The 13,385-nt window shown below is 54.9% G+C and overlaps 3 protein-coding genes across 3 annotated transcripts; 1 reads left to right on the top strand and 2 right to left on the bottom strand.

The window, feature by feature from the left end:
- Positions 1 to 143: 143 nt before the first annotated feature.
- On the bottom strand, positions 144 to 6,611 carry GLOTRDRAFT_138766 (uncharacterized protein). The gene is made up of 7 exons (XM_007868046.1): positions 5,978 to 6,611; positions 4,161 to 5,923; positions 3,914 to 4,108; positions 3,083 to 3,856; positions 2,499 to 3,013; positions 2,388 to 2,443; positions 144 to 2,328 (listed from the first exon to the last, which is right to left on the bottom strand). Exons 1-7 carry the CDS (start codon positions 6,258 to 6,260, stop codon positions 305 to 307), a joined length of 5,610 nt encoding a protein of 1,869 aa, XP_007866237.1. The 5' UTR covers positions 6,261 to 6,611; the 3' UTR covers positions 144 to 304.
- An 838-nt stretch (positions 6,612 to 7,449) lies between these two features.
- Positions 7,450 to 13,145, top strand: GLOTRDRAFT_76371 (carbamoyl-phosphate synthase). The gene is made up of 16 exons (XM_007868045.1): positions 7,450 to 8,135; positions 8,217 to 8,476; positions 8,535 to 8,761; positions 8,820 to 8,834; positions 8,886 to 9,327; positions 9,387 to 9,936; positions 9,989 to 10,184; positions 10,235 to 10,857; positions 10,913 to 11,291; positions 11,343 to 11,792; positions 11,849 to 11,945; positions 12,011 to 12,237; positions 12,293 to 12,392; positions 12,452 to 12,874; positions 12,927 to 13,026; positions 13,077 to 13,145. Exons 1-10 carry the CDS (start codon positions 7,493 to 7,495, stop codon positions 11,509 to 11,511), a joined length of 3,504 nt encoding a protein of 1,167 aa, XP_007866236.1. The 5' UTR covers positions 7,450 to 7,492; the 3' UTR covers positions 11,512 to 11,792; positions 11,849 to 11,945; positions 12,011 to 12,237; positions 12,293 to 12,392; positions 12,452 to 12,874; positions 12,927 to 13,026; positions 13,077 to 13,145.
- GLOTRDRAFT_42078 (FAD dependent oxidoreductase) lies at positions 11,613 to 13,236 on the bottom strand (the record flags this gene model as incomplete). The annotated part of the gene is made up of 7 exons (XM_007867928.1): positions 11,613 to 11,792; positions 11,849 to 11,945; positions 12,011 to 12,237; positions 12,293 to 12,392; positions 12,452 to 12,874; positions 12,927 to 13,026; positions 13,077 to 13,236. The coding sequence occupies 7 exons, from the start codon at positions 13,234 to 13,236 to the stop codon at positions 11,613 to 11,615; spliced, it is 1,287 nt and encodes a 428-aa protein (XP_007866119.1).
- Between the last annotated feature and the right edge of the window lie 149 nt (positions 13,237 to 13,385).

Raw genomic sequence — 13,385 nt, 5'->3', positions numbered from 1 at the left:
TGCGCTATGCGGAGCATGCTGGCGCCAGTGGAGCAACCCAATCAACAGGTCCCGGTACCCCTAAAGTAGGGGTAATATCGGCACAGGGCCACAAGTATTAAGTGTAAGCTCGTCGGCGGGAGTCACACTGCTAGCAATAGCAAGCCCAATGTGTACTCATATTGGGCGCCCACCTTACATGGAAAGAGAGATTATACGACAGCCCAAGTATACTATAAGTACAAGATATCTTGAACAATAAACATCGATGGGGGAAACAGAAGATGAGTGAAAAGAATTACCAGTGAATTAAAGGGCCCAACGTCTAGGTATCGCCATTGACGCGAGGTTCAACTGCTGTCTCCACGCGCACCCTCTTGGTATCACGATCACCACCCTCTTCACCATCGTCAGCGACCCCATGCGCTCGCTTGGTGCCTCGCTTTCCTCGCCTTTTCTTGCTTCGACGAGCAGTAGTCGGCTGACCCTCGTCTGCAGAATCACCCGCGTTGGGGTCTTCCTCCGGCTTGTACGCAGCTGCATCTACACCAAGGCGCCTTGACCGCCTCGGTTTCAGACGAGCCTCAGCGGCAGACGTAGGTTGAGATTCTGAAGGGTCGGGAAGACTGTTGCCCACGGACTCTTGAGAATGGGAGGCTACGCTGCTCTGACGAGAGGTATATTTTCTCCGCTTCGGCGGCAGCCGCGACTCTTCAAGCTGCTCATCCTGCTTAGCGTGTGCTTCTGTGTGAACGCTGACACTGCTACCTTCCCGTCTCCAGTCCACTGAGCGAGAGGGCGAGCCTGCCCTTGATGCAGATACAACCTTGCGGGGAGACGGGGTTTGAGAAGCAGCAGCAGATTTCGAGACCGCAGACCTTGCGTTGTGCACGTAGGCAGAGCCGCTCATAGACTCGACGTCGTCATTAGATGCTCTGGTGACGTCTTCGCCTAGAGAGGGCAAGTAGAATACTGAGTGCTGTTCGCCCGACACAAGCGCTTTGAGCACAACGAGGAGATCATCATCGAAACCAAGCGATTCTACGTCTTGAATGGCACGCCGCTCGTCGGCAGTGGTGGCCTCGCGGATATCAACGATATTCTCTTCCTTCACCAAGTCCTGATTCATCAGGGCACAGCCAGGTACCATGAACGTGACGCGAGGCCCATTTTCCTCCCGAGGTATACTGACAATATGGTAGACACAGTGGGAGCGAGTGACCGGGGAGCTGTACTGCGAGTTGCGTCGCGATCTGCGGCTGAGTGAGGGAGTAGGAGGAGCGGTGTCAACTTCTGATGTTGCTGGGGGAGATGATTCTTGCTTTACTGGGGAGGTGGGCGGCGCAGGAGGCAAAGATTCGGGTAAGCGGGAACCCAGTTGTACAGGTTGTGTAGGCTCAGGCTCAGGCTCGTGCTCGTGCTCAGGTGCAGGTTCAGGTTCGGGTTTGGAGGCTGACTTGGGCGAAAGGAGCGGCTCCTCCACAGGTGCCTGCTCTGCCTTGGCGGGCTCAGACTTAGGCACATCTTCCGTGCTTGGTTCTGGCTGCGGTTCGGCTTCGGGCTCTGCTTGAGGTTTAGGTACTTTCTTGGGCTTCGAGCGAGGTCGTGGAACGCCCAAAGTAGGAGCCGTTGGTTTCGGCTTGCGGCCATGAAGATGGAATACCCTATCAACCTCCTTCGGCCGCTTGTCCTCCTTCGATTGCTTCTCAACCCTTGACTCCTTGCCGTCCTTTGATTTCTCCTCCGCGTTTGGCTGTTCGACCGCCTTGGGCCCTTCCTCCTGCTTGTCTTCCTTAGACTTCTGTGCTTGCTGCTGCTGTGTCTGCGGGGGCCTCTTTATACGCAGCATGACCTTGGGGAAAGTCGAGGAAGGCTCTGAAGCCGTAGTGACATTATGAGAGGTCACCTCGCTAGATGGCACCAACAGAGCAGCCACAGCCGCGGCTTCGCCAGAAGACCCGCTCTCGCTATATGAATCTGCGGCTCTGAGAGAGCTGGCAGCTGTTTTCCTCCCGCGTGCGCCCGCTTTTCTGGGCGACGCTTTAGCTTTGGTCGCACGAACTCGCGCTGCCGTAGTGTTAGGCGTGCTCCCGCTGCCATCGCTTCTTGGCTCAGGCAAAGTGAGGGGCGCTAAATCCCGTTTCCGTTTACGCGATCGCGAGGGTGCCGCAGACTCACTCAGACCATTGTCGTTAATGTTGGAGGAGTCTGCATGACGGGTGTCATGGGCTATGCCAGTGAGGGAAGGAGACTTAGCATCATTGCCGCTAAGCGTCGCAGCTTGAGGATTGTTCGCAGTCGCGACCTCCCGAGACTGTGCTCGCTCAGAGTCAAATATCGTACTGGTCCCTAGGTATGGAATACACGCAGTGAGTTTATGTCTTGTACATTGAGCAAGTGCGACTTACCCGCGGGGGTCTCCTCCGAATCATCAGCGGCATGAGATGGCGGTAGGCCAAGAGAGCTGCGCCAGAGACTGATCAATAACACGGCAGACAAAGATGTTATGCCATGCTTACCCCGTGATTGGAGACCCATCTGAAGCCGACTCCTCCTCTTCTTCCGGTCTAGCCTCTTCTTCTTCCTCCTCTTCCGCCACAACGCCGGGGGTGACGCCGCTACGGCTAGTCGACACAGCTGAAGGCTCGGCGTCCGATGATTGAGATTGAGATTGTGGCACAGGGCCGCCATGTACGAGACGTAAGTGAGGCATGTCCTCCACGTAGAGTGGAGGATAACGATATGAGGGCGCTTCATACGCTCTTGCGGGTTGCACCGCTACATCACCTTCAGGGGACTGCGAGCGGAATTCGGGGTATGTTAACTCCAAATCGTCGAGGTCTGAATCATGACCCATGACATCCCCCTCCCCCAGCGAGTCGTCCGTTGTAGGCTTGCCGGCTTCCACCATTCCTGAACGAGTTTGCAGGTCAAGGAAACTGCTTATTGAATTGTCAAGGGAGGGCGTAGACAAACTGTAAGGATAGGGATCCGCATGGAGAACGGGCTGGGATCCATGATGCAACTCCACGGCCTAGGTCATTTAGGAGCAATCGATACATGAGCTCGGCGATGCTGAAAGAACGTTAACTGTATTACTTACCTCCGTGTCGTGTGCTCGCGGGGTTGCGGTAGCCTCAACAGCCTCAGCTGTTGGTTCTGCTGCTGCGACTTCAGCGATGGCCGAGGCATCTGGTTGCGGGGTAACGGCAACCTCCACAGCTTCGGCTGCAAGTTCAGGAATAGCCGGGCCATCTGGCAATATGACACTCATTTGTTCCAGAGAGTCCGCTTCTTCAATACGACTCTCGATATGAAGTGCCGACTTCTGTCTAGCCGGTCCCGTCCCTGACGTGATTCGCTCAGCATTAGAGTTCTCAAAGGCAGTGGCACCAGTGTCTCGCTCGGGTGTGGTGCGCAGAGAGCCTTCGCCCTGCGGAGTGAACAGACCTCCCATCGACAGCGTACGAGAGAGGAACACCGCAGCTCCTCCTGCTTCGGGAGTGGTGGTTCCACCAGTATTCGACACACTGGCAGGATCAGGGACTTCCGGATCAGCCACGATTGGAAGAGGCACGCCATCGGGCATAGTGTCAGGGGAGTGCTTGTCTTCCACTTTGACGGCTGACTCCTCAGCTAAACACGTTTCTTCTTCGTCAGAGGCAGGCACAGCTCCCTCGAGAACTGTCTCTTCCTTAGCAGGTTCAGACGGAGTGCCCGCTCCCTCCGCAACTTGGAATTCGGAAACATCCAGTGCGATCGCCTGTTCAGATAACTGCTGGTCTTTAGTTCCCTCCCTGCCAGCATCAGGCTCCGATAGTTTGACTTCTGGGACGTCCTGATGATCCGCTGTAGGTTCGGTGGCCACATCAGACTCCTATAGTATGAGATGAGTTGATGTTGAGAACAGATTCATCAAGATTAATTGTATCACCTCAACTGCCGCGCTCTCCGCGGGAGCAATCGCATCATCCTGGACCTCGCTCTCAGGCATACGTGCATCCGGACCCACTTCTTGTCTCTCAGTTAACGCCATATCAGATTCTGTCGTCCGCAATTGGACGTCATCGACTGGGGAAGCAGGTTCTGCAGCAATGGGCAGGCCTTCGGATGCGACCTCATCTGGAACCTAAGGGAAGATGAATATGCAATTGTTATGACTGCGAGGGAAAACTTCGCACCTCACTCAATCTGGGCTCTGACTGGACTTCCTCCACGCTGTACTCACGAGCCTGGGAAGCCCTCGCAGCGTACTCCGACGCCGAAATGGAGGCAACATCGTCATCTTCTAGTTCATCAACTTCTTCGTCGTCGTCCGTGCCGACTTCTGGAACGGTATAGTCTGCAGCGCTCGCCTCAGGGGCCGATGCTTCCTCCGTGACCTGCTCCGGTTCGACGACGACATTGACTTCCGCGTCGACATTGAGGACACTTCCCTTCGTAGGTTCGGCGTCGTGACTTATGTCAAACAGGGCCTCGAAAGAAGCCACAGCAGCTTCCTGAGTGGCCTTCGCAAAGACCTCATCCGCTTCATCAGCTGTCACGTTCTCGTCAGCCTCGACGCTGTCCATGGGGATACTCATGCTAAAATCAAGCATTGCATCAATAGTCTGCGAATCCCCTCCTGAGGCAGCAGCTTCAAGAGCAGCCTTGACGACCTCATCCAGCTCTTCAGGGCTCAGCTCGCCTTCAGCTTGAGGGAACTCTTCAGCTCCACTGATGATCTCTTCGACTTGAGATGCATCGGGAACGGCAGCAGAAACAGCGGCTTCAGCGGCACTTTCCGCCACAATACCGGCGTCAACAGTGTCGGACTGTTCGAAAGCTATTTCTCCCTGCGATTCCTGACGGTTCTCGACTTCCTCTGGTGAATCGGAAGTATTCAGCTTCGTACTTGCGCCTTCAACAGGAAAAGCTGGGGGCCAAGTCCAGTCAACGTGCCCGTTAGGCGCGACCTCGAGGGTCCGCTCTTGGGCTCTCCGCTGAAACATGGGAGCCTCTCGAGGCATGTAGGAGGACTTGCCCGCCAAGGTGGGCAAGGCCTCTGCATGAGATAAGTCTCCCTGCGAAGGGAAATTGGGAAGCGGCTCCTCTACGACTAAGATTAGATCGACCGACTGTGGATCATCAGCAGTGGTTGACATACCAATATCACCACGGTCATACAGCTCCTGCCAATTGCATTCCGCCACCCGCTCCGCAGCCTCCTGCACAGAGTCAAAGGGGTTCGAATAGGAGTTTTGGGAGATATGTCCATCCTTTTCCTCGTCCGCAGCTTGTGCCTCAAGGTGCGGCGGTGGGTCTCTCAACCGTCCATCAGAGCCTTGAGGACCTATGAAATCCGCCATAAGCTCCTGCTCAGAATATCGAGGCTCATCAACGGCAGGTTCTTCCCGAGCGGGAGAGCGAGCGCCCTCCTCGTATCGGGGCGTGAGGTAAGACGGATCGGACAATGCGCCAGGGTCGATGCGGTCGCCGCCAGAATAAAAGTCTTCCATATACATTCGAGGGCCCTCCCAAGGGTCGGGTATCTGCGGTGTCCCAGCGCGACCTGGCTGGTGCGGCAGTTCGAGCTCCTGATCTTGCTCTTCGTTTTGTTCTTCGTCCCTAACATTGCTCGCACGAGAATGCCACGTGTGCGGGGGATACGCATTCACATCTGCCTCGCCGTCTGCGTCCTCTTCGAGGTCTACCTTGTCTTGGGCGGGCTCCTCGTCGGAGTCACTGGCAATATCAATAACTTCGTGTTCCGGCTCTTCGCCTTCGTCTTCTTCCCCAACGTCCGGAGTCAACACCATGCCCCCCTCCTCCTCGTCTCCGGCGGTGGCAAGGGGTGGCGTCAGGTTGGACGGCTCGTGAGGGTCTAGCCTGTCACCTCCTGAATAGAAGTCCTCTGCGTAGGTGCGCGGACCCTCCCAAGGATCTGGGACATCAGGCCCGTCGGCTAGGAGAGCAAAGGCTTCATGGGCGGGCACAGGACTGTACGGGAAGCGCTTACCTTCGTCTTCCTCGGAAAGTTCATACAAATCGTCATACAAGTCTTGATACTCATTTCGCTTCGGAGGTGGTCGGGTCGGAGGCTCCTCGTCGTCGGACAAAAGCTCGATGGGTTGGCCGGAGCTGCCCTCGCCGTTCACGCGCGGCGCACTCTCCTCCTCTTCTTCTTCTTCCTCGCTCTCAGCGTCCTCTTCCCCCTCAGAGCTGGCCGCCTCGTCGGAGCCATACTCGTCAGATGCAAAACCTGCATCGGACATAGGCTCCGCGACATAAGACTGCCCCATGCGAAGAGAGGAAAGGCCAGGGCCCTCGCGAGGATCCCTGTCCTTGCCTTTCAGGGTCTTCCTAGACTTGTACTCCGCAAACGAGTCTTCAGGCTCAACTTCTGGCTCCTTCTCCTCCTCCTCCTCCAGTCCCAGCTGTAACTCGACTTCCTCCTCCTCGGTCAACACGGACACGTCGCGAAGATCGGCCACGGGCTGCTCCGTGTCTGGGACCTCGTCCTCCTCTCCCAACGCTCTCCTCAACGCACCTGTCAGGTCATTCACCCACGCGTTAAACTCTGACGCGGTAAACTTGTCGTAGGGATTGATGATTGGCGGCCTGGTTGCGCGTCTCAGGTAGTTCGACGCTGGCGTCGGATTCGGTGCGCGCGGTCTGCGAGAATTCGGGTTTCGGTAGGGCGTCGCCATGCGCGTCGACGGTAGTTGTCGCGGGCGCGACCACTGCAAGTTGAAGTCAGAATGTGGCTCTGGTGTGGCAAGAACAATGTCTTCCTTGTCTTTGCATGTTTACGTAAGACGCGTCATTCCCACGCCGCAGCCCAAAAGGGGCATCCCCCAATATGGAGTGAGTGTTACTTGATTTGGATATGTCGTTGGTATATGCCATCCAGCTCGCTCGTCATATAAAAGAGACCCTGGGGAGGCGCGCTCTCTTTTCTTCCCCCACCATCTTCCCTGCTTTTTAGTAGCGCAGTCCCTCTTTTACGCTTCAGCTTCAAGATGGCAAGTTTCTTTTCCACTCAAGATACGGCGTCCCACTTCAGCCGTTTGCAGTCCGATGGGTCGACTACTCCGACTGTACGTGAATTTTCAAAACAACTGTTATACTCAATCGTACCAAAACCTACAGGTGAACACCAGACTAGACGCCTATTGCCTGCTCATTTCAGAGGGGCCCGGTATTTAGGGTCCGGCGCACGATCTAACCCCGAAGCTCGTGATCAAGATAATGGTCGCGCCTTGTCTCGGCGTACGCCCATGCACAAATGCTCTTTCTTTAATGTTGCAATACTCATGGCTCGTCCTTAAATATCGTCTAGTCGCTCCTTTGCACACCGAGGGCACTTCTTCGTAATGGTACCAGCTCGGTGCGATGCCAGGGCAGAATTGAGGGTCCGGGGCCGATTCCCACGCTAAATGACGTCGACTCCTGCAAAATTAAAAGTCGAGTCACGCTAACAGTTCAGGTCTGCAAGGTCTTCTGCTCTACCCGCCGCGGACCCTCCTCAAAAATGGGCTTTCCGCCCTTAGCGGCGTCCTGTCGGTCGCTAGGTCGACATCTGGGCTGGTCTGCACGGTCTCTGCGCTCGTTCCATGTCTTTTCTCCCCGCTTTTCCCCAGTTCCGACTCCGATTGCTCGTGCAGTTGCAGATCCCATAGTTGGGTATACCCCCAAGGACGGTGAACATGTCCTGAACTCCCCTTCTGAGCTTGCGAGGAAGATCTCTGCAAAGGTTTTACCGAAGCTACCTCGACCGGACGTGCAAAAGGTTCTTATCGTCGGCAGCGGTGGTCTCAGCATTGGCCAGGCTGGTGAATTCGACTACTCTGGCTCTCAGGCGCTAAAGGCACTTCGGGAGGAAGGCGTCGACGCAGTGCTCATTAACCCGAACATCGCGACGTGGCAGACGTCGCATGAGTTGGCTTCGGAGGTGTACTTTTTGCCTATCACTGCGGACTACGTTGCATACGTCTTGGAAAAGGAACGGCCGGATGGAATTCTGCTTACTTTCGGTGGTCAAAGTGCATTGAACGTCGGTATTCAGCTGGATCGCATGGGCGTGCTCGAGCGGCTCGGTGTGCAAGTACTCGGCACGCCTATCAGGACTCTGGAAGTCAGTGAGGACCGAGATCTCTTTGTACAGGCGCTGAAAGGTGAGTACGTGTGTCTGAGTCGGGGTCTCGGCCTCAGTCCTCTGTGCTGGTACTGACTCTCGCGGCTCTATTATTTGACAGAGATCGACATCCCGGTTGCGCAATCAACGGCGGTATCTTCGGTCAAGGACGCGTTATCCGCTGCTGAAAAGATTGGTTATCCTGTCATTTTGCGGTCCGCGTACGCTCTAGGAGGTCTTGGATCTGGTTTCGCGAACGACCCGGATGAACTCCGTGACCTCGCGGCGAAGAGTCTTAGTCTAAGTCCTCAGGTCCTGATCGAACGCAGTATGAAAGGCTGGAAAGAACTGGAATACGAAGTCGTCCGTGATGCTGCTGATGTGAGGATTCAATAGCTGAGCGAATTTGTCCCGGATCGACTTACACTAATTTTCGCAGAACACCATCATCTGCTGTAACATGGAGAACTTTGATCCGCTCGGCATCCACACCGGTGAATCGATCGTCGTCGCGCCTTCTCAGACTCTTCCGGACGACCAGTACCATATGTTGCGTACTGCTGCGTTGAAGGTTATCAGGCATCTCGGCGTCGTCGGCGAGTGCAACATCCAATACGCGCTCAGCCCTCACTCTATGGAGTACTGTGTCATCGAAGTCAACGCTCGGTAAGGCTTCTTAGTATAAGTCTAGAATTTTGGTTAATGGTCGCGACTTTATAAATAGGTTGAGTCGGTCCAGGTAGGCTTCGCACTTCGGTCGGTTATTGTGGCATCGCTAACCCCTTCTTAGTGCACTGGCGTCCAAAGCAACGGGCTACCCGCTTGCTTACACGGCTGCTAAAATCGCGCTTGGGCACACGCTCCCGGAGCTCCCCAACGCGGTGACGAAGACGACCACGGCATGCTTCGAGCCCTCGCTGGACTACATCGTCACGAAGATCCCGAAGTGGGACTTGGCGAAGTTCTCGTCGCAGGTTGACCGCCACATCGGGTCGTCCATGAAGTCCGTCGGTGAAGTCATGGCTATTGGACGGACGTTCGAGGAGAGTCTGCAGAAGGCGATTCGCCAGATCGACCCGCGGTACAAGGGCTTCGAGGCTTATGTCAAGCCGGAGGATCTTGATGATGCACTGACTAACCCGACGGATACGCGGCTGTTTGCGATTGCGTACGCCATGTTCCACAAGAATTACACCGTAGATCAGTTGCACGACCTGACCAAGATTGACAAGGTACTAAGATAGCCTATTTCGCCCTTGTCCGTGGCTTTACTGACTCAACACTTTCATAGTGGTTCTTATACAAGCTGGACAACATCGTTCAGACCGTCTACGCTCTGAAGACGGCGGGCTCGATCGAGAACCTGGACAAGGAGATCATCGAGCGCGCGAAGAAGCAAGGTTTCTCGGACTCGTACATCGCAGACCTGGTGTCCTCGTCGGAAGACGCCATTCGCGCGCACCGTAAGTCCTTCGGCATCACGCCCTTCGTCAAGCGGATCGACACGCTCGCCGCCGAATACCCTGCGCACACCAACTACCTGTACACTACGTACAACGCCTCCGAGCACGACATCGAGTTCGACGAGCACGGCACGATGGTGCTTGGCAGTGGTGTGTACCGTATCGGGAGCAGCGTCGAGTTCGACTGGTGTGCCGTTACTTGCGCGCGGCAGCTCCGGCAGATGGGGAACAAGACCATCATGGTGAATTACAACCCGGAGACGGTGTCTACCGACTTCGACGAGGCGGACCGGCTGTATTTCGAAGAGCTTGGTTTCGAGCGCGTTATGGATATCTATGAGCTCGAGCAGGCTCGTGGTGTTGTAGTCAGCGTCGGAGGTCAGTCATTTCCCTGGAGGGATATACATGGGGCTCAAGGTAGATATTCCAGGCCAATTGCCGCAGAACATCGCTCTTCGCTTGAAGCACAACAATGTCAACGTACTTGGTACTGACCCCGAGAAGATCGACTCGGCTGAGGACCGGCACAAGTTCTCGTCCATCCTGGATAGCATCGGCGTCGATCAACCCGAGTGGACGGAAGTAACGAGCGTAGATGCCGCTAAGGAGTTCGCTCGCAGAGTTGGGTAAGATTGAAGTCCTCAAGTCCTCGGCGCTTTACTCATCGTCCGCCCAGGTACCCTGTTCTGATTCGCCCGTCCTACGTTTTGTCTGGCGCAGCTATGAACGTCGTTTACGAGGAAGCCGCACTTGACTATAATCTCTCGGCCGCCGCGGACGTATCTCCGTTACATCCTGTCGTTCTCACCAAGTTCATTGACAACGCCCAGGAAATCGATGTTGACGCCGTTGCCCACAAGGGCCGCTTACTGGTTCATGCGGTGTCTGAGCATGTCGAGAATGCTGGTGTTCATTCTGGAGATGCCACATTGGTCCTCCCTCCGTTCAGTCTGTCAGAGTCGGAGATGGCTCGCTTGAAGGAGATCGCGCAGAAGGTCGCTGCCGCCTTCGAAATTTCTGGGCCCTTCAATATGCAGATCATCCGCAAGGACTCTGACGTGGAGGGCCAGGAGTCGCAACTGAAGGTCATCGAGTGCAACCTTCGCGCATCCCGGTCGTTCCCCTTCGTGTCCAAGGTTCTCGGCCAAAACTTTGTCGAGATTGCCAGTGCTGCAATCGCTGACCAGAACGTACCTGAGCCGGTCGACCTCATGGCTCAGAAGCGTGACTATGTCTGCATAAAGGTGCCCCAGTTCTCCTGGACTCGTTTGCCGGGTGCCGATCCTTTCCTTGGTTGTGGTACGTTCCCCTTCGTATGCGTTACTATGAGGTTCGAAGCTTACACATTGTATAGAAATGGCCAGTACGGGCGAAGTGGCGAGTTTCGGCAAGGATATCCACGAGGCTTACTGGGCGGCTCTACTGAGCACTACCGGTTTCAAAGTGCCCTCCGCTCAGTCCGGTATCCTCATCGGCGGCGACGTGACTCAGCCGGAGATGCGGTACGTCGTCGAGGGTCTCCAAGACTTGGGCTTCAAGCTGTACTGTTCCTCGCGAGAGGTTGAAGAGTTCTTCAACGACTTGCCGTATGTCTCGGTGAAGCGCATCTTCTTCCCTACGAAGGACAAGCGTAAGCTGCGCGAAGTCTTTGATGAATACGACATCCAATGCGTCATTAATCTGGCTAAGTCCCGGGCCACCAGTGCTACTGACGAAGATTACGTTGCCAGACGGTAAGTCCTCCGTGACGTATGGTGACCTCTCTTTTCTCACTGGATCCACAGAAACGCGGTCGACTTCGGTCTACCGTTAATTAACAACGCGCGGTGTGCGAAGCTGTTCGTCGAGAGCTTGGGCAAGAAAATACCACAAGGTGGTTTGCGTCGATATAGAGAGGGACGGATACCTTCTGAAGTCCGTTCCTGGCGAGAGTTTGTGGGTAAAAGAGCTTGAATTGTACAACCATCTAGACGTGAGATCCTTCGAGGATCAGGCGAGTATCTTGATAAATTTAAAGTATTGTAAAAAGTATAATATAGCTTTTGATATTGATGTCATTGCGGAACGAGGTCTTCGGCAGTACGGAGCTCGGACTCCTGGAGCGGGAGCACCGTGAGTGATCGGGAGAGGTCATGAGCTCTGCACTTTCGGTCGAAAGCGAATCTCTGCTTTAGGGACGGGTCAAGGTCGTCAGTAACAGCGTCTGCCACGAGACTGCCAATGACGGGGAGGAACTGCAAGCATCATTGGTGAGCTATGTCTGCTGTCATTTGGACCAGTCGTCACTGACCTTGAACGCGTGACCACTCCCGCCGGTTGCAAACATGAGTCCTTGGTCTCCGGGATAGTACCCTATGACCCAGTCCTCGTCCGGGGTGTCATTATACCTGACATCAGGGGAGTGTCATTTTTGCAACTTCGCTGAGCTGTGGAATGTGCAAGGGGTCCTCACCAGCACAGGCGTGTTCCGCTGAATGGTTTATCTGCAAGCTCGGGATATACAGCCCGAAGATGCTCTCGGAGAGCCTTCGCCATAGCCTTAGGTATCCGCAAACCATCGACGCCGTGCGATCCTATAGTCCGCGGGGTTGAAATGGGTGTTGTAGACTGGGGCGTCGGTTCAAAGTTGGCGTAGCCACCGGCGTGAATCGCCATCTTGAGAATATAGTCATCGTTCGGCTAGTGTGGTGAGATTCATGTCACGCAAAGCGAGATGAAGGTGTTCTATACGAACTGGAAAGACGTAAAAGCCGGACTTGAAATCGAGTACGACGGGACAGTCGTTGTACTTGAGTGCTTCTTCTGCCGTGAGTTGGATGGTCGCTACACTCTGTCTAAGCAACGTTTCTCCTTCATGATGTTCCCCCCTGAGAATCGAAACGAGAGTGCTTACCCAGTTGCAATAAATTTGTCCCCAAGCTGGACTTCAGGGAAACTAGAGGCCGTCCAAGATCCGGTAGCCACTATGACTAAGTCGGCCCGTATGGTGGTTCCATCGTTGAATTCTACGCCTGATGTTCTTCCATTCCCCTGCAGGAGCCTCTTCGCCGTTTTACCACGCAAGATCCGCCCGCCCAAGGCTAAAACCTTGGAGACCATGAGGGAGGTCCCTTTCGTAGCATTAGCCCACCCTCCGTCGGAGTTCAGGTACCCCGAAGATGTTTCGCTGAAGCTTGTCTTGATACTGGGCGGGAATGCGGAACGCAGTCCATCTGCATCGGAGAAATTCGTGATGCGTGCACCCATAGTGACGTCGTTGTCATATGCTGAGTCGCAGTAAGAGCTTTCGCCCGTGCCCAGAACTAGCACACCGGATCTTACAGAACTTCAGCCACATGAGGAAGAATGATAGGTCTGAGAAGATTTACTCATGGTAAGTGTCGCCCCATTCGCTCTGATCCTTCCAGGCGGCTATAGCCTCGCGGGCAAACCGAGCATAGAAGGGTTCTGAATAAGAGCTGCGGACAACTTCGAACCGTCATTTGATCTGTCTGCTGAAAGCGAACCCACACACTCACTTCTGTTGAAGTCTGTGCTAGCACCATCAGGGGCAGGCAAGACAGTGGATCGGTCCACCACCGTCACCGAAGTGAACCCACGTTTCAGGAGGTGGTACGCTGTGGATGCGCCAAAACAACCTGCGCCTAATATCAAAATGTCGCTTGTTTTATCGACCATTAGGGCTTTCTGTAAATCTTCGCAAGTTGAAGTCTGTAATGAGACGTGCTTTCCCTGGGATGGCGCTCAGCAAAAGGGCTGATTGGCTGCCCTCCAATCGATCGCCGATTGACTTGCCATGTTATCTGGAACTTGGAAGTCTGGACGCC

Source organism: Gloeophyllum trabeum (genome assembly GCF_000344685.1).
Source record: "Gloeophyllum trabeum ATCC 11539 unplaced genomic scaffold GLOTRscaffold_00007, whole genome shotgun sequence".
Taxonomy (NCBI): Eukaryota; Fungi; Basidiomycota; class Agaricomycetes; order Gloeophyllales; family Gloeophyllaceae; genus Gloeophyllum; species Gloeophyllum trabeum.
The sequence above is the reverse complement of the archived record's forward strand: the minus strand, read 5'-3'. Positions and strand labels throughout refer to the sequence as shown.

Bases quoted from the DNA above. Each gene is read 5' to 3' on its own strand.
- GLOTRDRAFT_138766 (XM_007868046.1), bottom strand. From the start codon at position 6,260: ATGGGGCAGTCTTATGTCGCGGAGCCTATGTCCGATGCAGGTTTTGCA. The intron at 3,857-3,913 runs GTGATACAATTA...CTCATACTATAG, and splicing joins CGGAGAGCGCGGCAGTTGAG to GAGTCTGATGTGGCCACCGA. The intron at 3,014-3,082 runs GTAAGTAATACA...TAAATGACCTAG, and splicing joins CGCGAGCACACGACACGGAG to GCCGTGGAGTTGCATCATGG.
- GLOTRDRAFT_76371 (XM_007868045.1), top strand. From the start codon at position 7,493: ATGGGCTTTCCGCCCTTAGCGGCGTCCTGTCGGTCGCTAGGTCGACAT. The intron at 8,477-8,534 runs GTGAGGATTCAA...TAATTTTCGCAG, and splicing joins TCGTCCGTGATGCTGCTGAT to AACACCATCATCTGCTGTAA. The intron at 11,292-11,342 runs GTAAGTCCTCCG...CTGGATCCACAG, and splicing joins GAAGATTACGTTGCCAGACG to AAACGCGGTCGACTTCGGTC.